Raw genomic sequence first — 9,597 nt, forward strand, 5'->3', positions numbered from 1 at the left:
ACATTCACATAAAAGATACTACTAGAAGCTAAAATATAAATAATGATGGAGTAATAAGCCCAGCCCATTAATACTTACTCAGCCCATATAGTGAAGGAATTGTCCAATGTTGTTTGGTTAAATTTGGTCCATTAATAACTCAGCCCAGTCCAATAAGAAGAAAGTTGGGAAAAAAAGGAAAAGGAAATCGTGACCGTTGAAACCCTAGTTTAATGAATGAAATCGTGAGTCACGATTCGTGACCGTCATAATAATATTATTTATCATATAAATAAAGCCACAATCCACTCTTTCTTCACTGTATATTTTTGTTGTCTCTTCTTCGACTCAACATTGTACAGTTCATCATCTTCTTCTTCTTCGTTTGTGTATTCTTCGGCGAATCTCTAATTTTGGGTTTTCAAATACCGATGATCATCTCGAATCGTTGTCTCTCTCTCTCTCAATCCAAACCAATTGCATCGCTCTGTTATTCTTCTTCTTAACGCGTCGCATCTCTAATTTTGTTTTGTTTCTTCGTCTCTTCTTGCAGGTGTGTTTTGAAAGCAAGTTTATTATCTAATCATCGCTCCCCCGGCCTCTGGGTGAGTTCTTTTTCTAGGGTTTTCTCTCTCTCTCTCTCTCAATCCAATTGCATCGGAGCTCTGTTATTCTTCTTCTTCTTCTCTTCTTATAAAAATAATAATGCGTCTCTGATTTTTCTTCTTTCGTTCTTTCTTTCTAGGGTTTGGGTTTCTAAATTTGCAGCAGTGGCTTTGATCTATCGGTGATTGGTTTTTGTGTTTCTTCCTCTGTTTTTTTTTTCTACTAACTCGTTTCTTCTTCTTCTTCTCCTTCTGTCTCTCGCAGGTGCTTTTTTGGAAGCGTATTCTGAAATCTCAACTTCTTCTAGGGTTTGATCTCTACATTGATTTCTATATTCTAGGTTTTTTTTTTTTTTTTTTTTTTCACTCGAATTCCTTTTAATTTACTCATAGTTCCTATTATTGTTAATCCAGATTGATTGATTGATTGTGGAGGATAACTTTAGTATTGATCGATCGACGATTGAGGAGGAGGGTACTAAGAGATCTCCCTGATGGTTTGATTGAGGAGGAGGGTACTAAGATCTTCTCGTGTTTTATTCATCCTTGTCACTCACTCTCTATGATTTTAACGATTTTTTTTTATTGGGGTCTGACTCTCTTTCTCTCTTTGATGCAGGTCTTCTTTTGGAATTACTCATGAACATGAAGCTTTGTCATAGGATGGATCACACCCAGCAGTATTATGAAGGGACGGGTAAGTTTACAGCCATGAGCTGAAACTTGCTTATTATATATGTCTTTGTTATTTTGTTTCTTATCTCTTGTCTCTAGCTTACTTTTGGTATGCATGTTTTTTCTTTTCTTGCATCAGCCTCAAGGATTTGTCTCTGATGACTTTGCTAAAGCGCAAGACCTTTTGTGGTTTCTGGTACTAAGATCTTCTAACGACCATCAATATGGAGGGACGGGTAAGTCATTGGCTCCTCTCTAAACCGCCAGAGCTTTGCTTTTCTTTTTTTACATTCTCTCGTATAGCTTGGTCTCATTCATTGCTCACTTCACCATTCGTTGTTGTTGCTTGTTAGCAATAGATTGAAAATCCTGGTTTGGGTTTAACTTCCTTATATCTTGTGATTTAGGATTGTCTTGGCAGCTTCTCGTCCGAAGCCTGGGGGATCACAGGTGGTGGTTATGCAACTTTTACTTTTTCTGGCTGGTAACCTTTTTCACTCAAAGCTTTATGAAGTGGTGAAGCTTTCTCTTATCTTTATTTGGCGTGTGAATTTTTTGCTTTTGAAATAAGTGTCTAGCTTTTGTTCGTAAATGGTGATTTTAAATAATATAATGGGTTTGTTTGTTTCTTTTGGGTGATACAGATGTGTGTCCGTGTGTTCCAGCCAGATTTTTTAGAGGATGAAGTAGATTCAGTCTACAAACGGTTGATGGAGAGCGTTTTTAATGTAACAACAACAAACTATTTTTTGAAGGTATGGGTCTGTGTGTTTCTTTTTGGTTTAACATGTGTGTCTGCGTGTTTGTGTTCCAACTATCATCTGAATTTTTTGCTTTACCCAGGCAAGTCGTTCCATTACTCACAAGCACGCAGTACGCTTCAGTAGTCCCCAGCCATAATTGAGACTGAGACTTTTTTGTTTTTGTTTTTGTTGTTGCAGCTTCTCTAGATGATGGATCCCATTATTGTTAAGGACGAAGCTAAAAAGAGCTGTGTCTATGTAGTTATCATGGATAATGCAGGGAGGCTTCAGGTAAACTTTAATCGTAGAAAGTCATTGTATCTTAACTAAATCTATTGCAGCTTTAGTAATGAAATTGACTCTTTGTGACAGATAGATAAAGGCATGATGGACGAATTAAAAGACGTGAAGAAATTTCTAAAATCCCATAGAATTGATACCAGTTGTTGATGCCATGACTGGAAAAGAAGCTGGCAGGTACGCTGTTTGTATTTTATATCTGTCATGAAGATTCTAAACATCCTGAAAACGAATTAATTTCAGAACGGGACCTGTATCAGTCATATACTAAGATGAACTTCTGTACATCTACAGCTCTGGTTACACCATCCAATGTGGAGACAGGAATCACAGGAGCCATTTTGACAAAGCTAGATGGTGATTCAAGAGGTGGTGCTGCTTTGAGGGTCAAGGATGTTTGCGTTGAGAAGAATGAAGAAGATTCTATAGGAAGCTGGTGATCTGTGCTTTGCTGAGGTCAGTCGAGATTGTGATGGTACGTTAATTTAAACTTTCTCATGCATACTTTCTTACCAATATCTTCCTTTTTTAGCATTGAGCAGTGTTCTTTTCTCATATGACTATTTTTAAATTATATGATCAGGAACCCATGGTGTCGTCGACGACACCAGTTATGATGACATGAAGTATGCTTTGTTTGCTCTGGTGTGCAGGTGAAAATGACTATGCTTTCCCATTTTCACAGTTCAATGAGCACGACTATTAAATTGAATCTAGCTATATTTTTGTCACAAACATCATCTGTGTGATTTCCCTTCTCTTGTGCAGACTGTCCGTTTTAAGAATGAACTGGAGCGTAACATTACCATTAAGCTTGGATATGCAAATGCCAAGATCTACAAATGTGAGGATGAAAGATGCCCTAGACCCAAGTGAGTCCTTCCTTGCAATAGTGTTGTTCTATCTTCTTCCTCTACTATAAGCTTTGTGTCGAAGTCTAACAATTTTCTGTTGTTTTAGGGCCCACAGAAGTGGAAAGGAAGACACCCCAAATTGTGATGTCCCCGGATTTGATTTGAGAACTCCAAGATGAAAATGTTGAGGCATGTGCCATTCCCGGTATGATGATTTTAACAGTTTTCGTCATTCCCCATCCATAAATTGTGAGTCTAATTCACCCCTTTAAAGCTTTTTTTTACTGGCTCACAAATTATTCAATTCGATAGGTCCCCAAGCTTTATGAAGTGGTTGGTGCGTCATATTCTAACTGAGCCCGGGAAAGGTACTTTTTACATTATCATTCAGGTACTACCAGACTTCTGATTTTCTTTGGTTTTATGAATCGTGTAATCGTTTTTACAGGTCAAGAACCACCGGTGGCCTAACTTTGATGCTCATAGCGGAGTGCTGCTTGACTTTTATCATCTAACCGAAGCAAGTTACAAAACTGCATCGTTATCACTTAAGTGATTTGTTTTAGATCAGAAACTGTTCAATGTGTTAACGTTTCCCTCTTCTCGGCTTCCCTCTTCTCGGCTCTATCAGGATTGCTTGATTAGGGACTTTGTAGAAACATGGCACGAAGACGCAGTAGTTTTTTCTCCTCCGAGGTATGTGATCTTTCTTTTGTTCTTCAGAATTTAGGGAAATTGGGGAGTATTTGCTATTGTTTTATTTATCTTTCCTGAAGCAAATGTTACTCATCACTAACTCTGTTATCTTGGTGGAGACATTTATAATTCAGGATCTTTGTTATTAGTTTGCTGCTTCATAACTTACTGGTTTGTGTCTCATTGCGCATATCACTTATCGTTTGATCTATCTGAAATGCTATCTATCCGGATGCAGGTAATTATTAAATCCAACCCGTTTTTCGTCAGATCAGCGCAGGTCTTTGATGAATGCAACGACCAAGCTGTGTTACAAAGGATATAGATTAGGATTAAGCCTTATCTTCATGAGTTTTCACGTTCTTAGTTTCAAAGCTGCAAATATTAAGTCTTCTGCTTCTCTATATCAGGTGGAGATCTAAACGATGGAAGGGAAGTCAGTCTCCAGGTAAGCTCATCTACAGGTTTAAAAACCTTATTGGTTTTTTTTTTTGTTTTTTAAAGGGTTTTCACCCTTGGCTCTTATAAGATTAACGATGGTTTCTTCTTCTTCTTCTTCTAATTCTCTATGTGCAGATCGGGTTTGATGAGTGAATGATGTTTCAGAACTTGGGGATTTATGGTTGGTCTTCTGGTTTTCTCTTTTTTTAGTTGTTTGTTCAATTCACACTTGCAAATTAACGATGTATATGGTTTCTTCTAATTCTGTATATGTGCAGCTCAGTGATGGATTGAAGAATGAAGAAGAAGAAGACTCGAAACTTCTTAAGGTTTGTTTGATGATGATCCGAACAACAACATCAATGGTAAAAAAATCCCATCCTCTTCTTGTAAGTACAATTTCATGTTAGATTTTGTTCTTCATTGAGAAAACATACATCACCCTCTGTTCTCACAGGATCGTTGATGAATTAGCAAGATATGGTGCAAGTGATGATCAGAGGAGGAGGCGCAAGCTGTTTCTTTCCATGGTGGTTCATCTGATTTCATTGTAAGTTAACTCTCTTCTTGTCTCTTGGATTTTTGAGTTTTACTAACCAGTATACAGAGACATATATTAGGATGTTGACCCAGGTTTGTGTTCACTTCTTCTGATTCCTTGGATGGCTTTTCTTTTTGCAGTTACTGTACGTGGCCTCGCATCTTCTGTTTCATGCCAAGGTTTTGCTGCAACTTTTTGGTTTCTACTTCATAGTCTTGTTTTTGTCTGTTTGATATGGAATCCATTTTTTCAGGAGATCATATGCGGGGATAGCTGGTGATGTGTGATTTGCTGAGGTCACTCGAGACGTTTGTGCTTCTTCTTCCTTGTCCACTTCAAATTCTCCCCATCCATAAGTTGTGAGTCTAACTTTCAAGTTTATTCTTCGTTTCACACACTATAGAGAAACTAATTGATATCTTTTTTATTTTTTGGAATGGTTTTTGTTGTTTCTTCTTCCTTTTCTAGGTGAGGACGATGGTATCTATGATATTGTTAATCTTCTGACAGTGTTGCGGTGAGATTTGTTTCTCCACTTTTTTTCTTTATAATTTCATTAAATCTCTTTTGTTATGTTTTGTTTAGTAACGAGTTTGGTCTAATTTTAGGATGATCGGAGGGGGACGTTGTTTGTTTCCATGGCGTTTCTTCTGATTTGACCGAGCAAGTAGAGGTATAACAATTCTACGGTTTTCACTCTATTAGAATTACGAATTAGCATTTAATGGTTATTCTTCTTTTTCTCTATTTGCAGATCGCGGAGATGCTTTCAAGAATCAAAACTGATTTTATTGGATTTGGTGGTGTTTGACCAAGTACAGGTTTAAGAACCACCCATGGCCTATCGTTGATGCTCATAGCGGAGTGCTGCTGAACTAGTATCATCTAACCGAAAGCAAGGTAAAAAACTGCATCCTATGTCACTTGAGTGTGACTAACCCTGGGCCTTTGTTTTGCTGAATCTTGGTTATAATTAATAGAATGACCTTTCTTTCAGATATAGATACTACACACTGCTTTTTGGCTGTCTCAAGGAATCTCGTCATCTGCTCACAGGTACATACATTTTCGCGCTATTTGACAATTCTCGTTGAATAATCATTCTCATCTTTGTGATGCTGTTTTCTCTTTCTCGTTTCAGCTGATATGGGACCGGACTGCCACAAGAGCGGCTAAACAGTGTAAACATGGGGAATGAAGAATGAAGCAGACTGCTTAAGGTAAGTTAACTCTGTTCTTCTTTCTTTCTTTCTTTTCACTTGGATTTTCAGATTTACTAACTAGTACTAACCACCATACACAGACATCGTCAGTGATCCTAATGGAAGTTATAAGAAGACACTCTGAATTCTGAGGTTTGTTTTACTTGCTCTTAGATGAAGTTGGTATTGCTAATATTTGGTCGCACTTCACTTAACTTCTTCTGATTCTTGAATGCCTTTTTTTTTTTTTTTTTTGCAGTTACTGTACGTGGGCTCCCATCATCTGCTCCATGGCATCAGTTTCCTTATACAATTCTTGTAACAGGTATCACAGAAGGGACCTTGAGAACCAACAATAAGGCAGAAACCGAATGAGGTATTCAAGACGATAATACATCCACCATCAACCTGTCCAAAAATGCAGTTATGCACGGAAGGTCAAACACACATACGGGTTAGTATTTCTACAGCTAGCCTTGTACGTAAAGTTTCATTTATATATATATTTACGTTTATGTTGTATATAATTCATCAGATTTCATTGGAATAAACTACTATACTGCGCGCGTTACATTGCTCATCTTCCACACATCGACCCTGCACGACCTCGATTCGTAACCGATCAACAGCTGAAATGGACAGGTAAGAACGCTAATGTTAATGCCCGACGACTATTTTCTTCGTATGAGATTCGGTAAAATTCCTAACTTAGTTTTATATCTATTTTTGAACAGTCACAAATCACACTAATCACCAATTCGGACCAGGGGTACGTAACTTTGACTATTTTAATAAGAAAAATCAACGTTCTGTTTTTTTCCCACTCCAATGGTTCTAAGGTTTGTTTTTGATCTTGACACACAGGAAGATCGAGGCATACTCCAATCACATTCAGAAGGTTTACCAAAAGTTCTTAACTACATCAAAGATAAATACAATAACCCTATCGTCTATATAAAAGAGAACGGTAAGAATTTTTTTTATATATATACTTTTTCTATTAAACAGTAAATTATCTCTTTGTTAATATTTATATGATATATTACATTTACAGGAATCAATGACTATGACAACGGTACAAAATCACGAGAGGAGATTCTCAATGATACATTTAGGATGAGCTACCATGAAGACCATATCCAACAACTCTACAAAGCTATAATGTAAATTTTGTTCAACATTTTTACAAAATTGAATCTGATTTTTTATAACGTAAACAATAATTAAAATATTTTACTGTTATAACAGATATGATGGATGTGACGTGAGAGGATATTACGTGTGGTCTACTGGTCTTTACTAGACAATTTCGAATGGGAGCATGGATATTCCACTAGATTTGGTCTGTACTATGTAGACTACGACAACGATCTCACTCAGTATCCCAAAAATTCGGTTAACTGGTTCAAGCAGTTTCTCAACAAACCAGTGGTAAAGAATGAAGAAACAGAGGAGAAAGAAGTGTGGGATGTGTCACGTGGAGAAAGGTATAACAAGACTTTCGATGATTCTGAAGGTTTTGAGGCATCCGTTGGTTCGATTCTCTATCTCATGGCGAAGGTATCAAGAAGACAAGAAGAAGATGATGAGAGAGATCGATGTGCTCTTGGAAATCTTAATCATCAGTTAGGTTTCTTGTTGGGATCATATAATTCTTTTTGATTTTTTTAAAAAGGTTTTGTTGAGTAGACCCGCAAATCGTGGTATCAGTGGTCTTATTAACGATCAACAGAAGCTTTTAGTTCATATGCTTGAACAAACACACATACTAAAAAAAAGAGAGATAAGAGTCACACATACTAAAAACAGAGAGAAGAGTCATACATACTACAAAAACAGAGATAAAAGTCATAAAAACCAGCCTAATAGATGTCTTATGAGTGAAACAGATTGGAGTCTGATGATAGATGTTACTTCTTCACACCAGAAGCCAAAGTAGGTTCCTACGAAAATAAAAACAGAACCTACGGAAATAAAAACAACATCAACTGTTATAAAACCAACAAGGTCACATTGTAAAAGCAAAAAAAAAAAAAAAAAAAGGAACCCACCTCAGAAATGATTACCTTCTCCACATTGTAACTCAGGAATGACTCAGCATATATAGCATAAGCCAGGAAATATTGGAAGGCAGTCAACCAAGCGACGGCCAAGAAAACCCCTAACAGAAAGCAGTAACATCAAAAAATTGATTGTTGCCTTGGCAAGCGCTTTTCTTTCTTAAGGAAGGAAGGAGGATCAACAAAAGAAGGAACCGGGAAGATGCTGAAAAGGCCATCAATAGCAGAAATCAAATCATGCAATGGATTTTCCAATGCCAAAACCACTTTTACATATCAGGACCATTACAAAATATTTGATGAACTTCAAAGTGGTATCAATCTACAAATCAAAGTGGTATCAATCTACAAAAGAGTAAAACGTATATGAGCAAACAAAAGATCTAATACTCGCTCATTATTAGCTATGATGTACAAAAGAAGTACAACCAAACTATCGTTAGAAAACAATGTCAAATAAGTAGTCTTGAGACGATGTCAAATAGAACTACGCCTAGTCTCATAAAATGGTAAAATAATTATTTGATATAGTAAATCCAAATGAATATCTGTGCAGATCATATCTTTCCAACATGCATGATTTTACCTCTATTAAGGTATTCTACTAGCTAGCATTGTACGTAAAGTTTCATTTATATATATATTTACGTCTAAATATTAACATTATTATTATTATTATTATTATTATTATTATTATTATTATTATTATTATTATTATTATTTATCTTGACTATTTCAATATGTGTTAGATAATAAATACACATATAATCTTGATATCCAGACGTAAATACAGGCATAAATGCAAAAAGAAATGTACGTGACATGTATATTTTTTTCGTAAATTATCATACGACATGCTATGTACCGTCTTGGTCATATCAAGCTATTTTTTGTCGAAGTCATATCAAATTGTTAATATTTATTGTGTGCGTATAACATTTTTTTTTTGTTAAAATGTTTAATATCTTCAATTAATTTAGCAGTGTTTATCCAATTAATTTAGAATTAAATAGGCTACTCTTGTATTCGGAGATTATCCGATAAAGAAAAATGCTGGAAACAGATTACCTTCTTTTGCCAAAGAACAATCTGATATGGTCAAAAACTCATTTGATTTTTATTTGGAATAAACTACTATACAGCCCGATTTGTCGCTCATCAGTACCAAAATGCTTCACGACTTCGGTTTACGACGGATCAACACCTCGAGTACAAAAGTAAGAAAGTCAAGAGAAAAGAAAGCTTAGTCTTTTTAATTGCTATATTTTTAATCGCGTAATAAACCTCAATTTTAATCAATAAATAAATAAATAAAGCTTCAAGTAAAACTGATATTACCTTTTTGTCTTTTTTGGTTAGTGACAAATCGTAGCGGCGATTACATCTCTTCACAATCTGTAAGAACTTTAATCTCTCTCTTTTTTTTTTTTTTTTTTTTTTTTTTTTTTTTTTGTAAAAGAACTTTAATCTCTCTTTAAACTAATTTAATTTAGTTCGGGTT

The 9,597-nt window shown here is 35.8% G+C and overlaps 1 protein-coding gene and 1 long non-coding RNA gene across 50 annotated transcripts; one reads left to right on the plus strand and one right to left on the minus strand.

Moving 5' to 3' along the window:
* Positions 1 to 238: 238 nt before the first annotated feature.
* LOC147946378 (uncharacterized) lies at positions 239 to 6,479 on the plus strand. 49 transcript variants are annotated; one of them, XM_087512016.1, is made up of 31 exons: positions 282 to 429; positions 533 to 584; positions 725 to 766; positions 850 to 893; positions 999 to 1,099; positions 1,204 to 1,281; positions 1,399 to 1,495; positions 1,667 to 1,743; positions 1,904 to 2,014; positions 2,201 to 2,293; positions 2,375 to 2,479; positions 2,597 to 2,777; positions 2,886 to 2,955; positions 3,071 to 3,174; positions 3,263 to 3,361; positions 3,469 to 3,524; positions 3,605 to 3,680; positions 3,788 to 3,852; positions 4,091 to 4,300; positions 4,429 to 4,474; positions 4,572 to 4,658; positions 4,751 to 4,843; positions 4,975 to 5,013; positions 5,088 to 5,193; positions 5,303 to 5,351; positions 5,443 to 5,507; positions 5,589 to 5,734; positions 5,832 to 5,890; positions 5,976 to 6,054; positions 6,138 to 6,189; positions 6,296 to 6,479. In XM_087512016.1, exons 6-10 carry the CDS (start codon positions 1,270 to 1,272, stop codon positions 2,207 to 2,209), a joined length of 306 nt encoding a protein of 101 aa, XP_087368142.1. In that variant the 5' UTR covers positions 282 to 429; positions 533 to 584; positions 725 to 766; positions 850 to 893; positions 999 to 1,099; positions 1,204 to 1,269; the 3' UTR covers positions 2,210 to 2,293; positions 2,375 to 2,479; positions 2,597 to 2,777; positions 2,886 to 2,955; positions 3,071 to 3,174; positions 3,263 to 3,361; positions 3,469 to 3,524; positions 3,605 to 3,680; positions 3,788 to 3,852; positions 4,091 to 4,300; positions 4,429 to 4,474; positions 4,572 to 4,658; positions 4,751 to 4,843; positions 4,975 to 5,013; positions 5,088 to 5,193; positions 5,303 to 5,351; positions 5,443 to 5,507; positions 5,589 to 5,734; positions 5,832 to 5,890; positions 5,976 to 6,054; positions 6,138 to 6,189; positions 6,296 to 6,479. The 49 variants fall into 49 exon arrangements, 46 of the variants coding, with proteins under 46 accessions (XP_087368114.1, XP_087368111.1, XP_087368117.1 ...); XM_087512009.1 differs by having other exon boundaries at positions 4,263 to 4,300; XM_087512007.1 differs by having other exon boundaries at positions 3,605 to 3,676; positions 4,263 to 4,300.
* A 1,255-nt stretch (positions 6,480 to 7,734) lies between these two features.
* LOC147946379 (uncharacterized) lies at positions 7,735 to 8,279 on the minus strand. Its single transcript, XR_015597721.1, has 2 exons — positions 8,088 to 8,279; positions 7,735 to 8,000 (listed from the first exon to the last, which is right to left on the minus strand). It is a non-coding gene; the product is annotated as an uncharacterized LOC147946379 (long non-coding RNA).
* Between the last annotated feature and the right edge of the window lie 1,318 nt (positions 8,280 to 9,597).

Source organism: Camelina sativa, chromosome 4 (assembly GCF_030686135.1).
Source record: "Camelina sativa cultivar CO46 ecotype springtype chromosome 4, ASM3068613v1".
NCBI classification, from domain to species: Eukaryota; Viridiplantae; Streptophyta; class Magnoliopsida; order Brassicales; family Brassicaceae; genus Camelina; species Camelina sativa.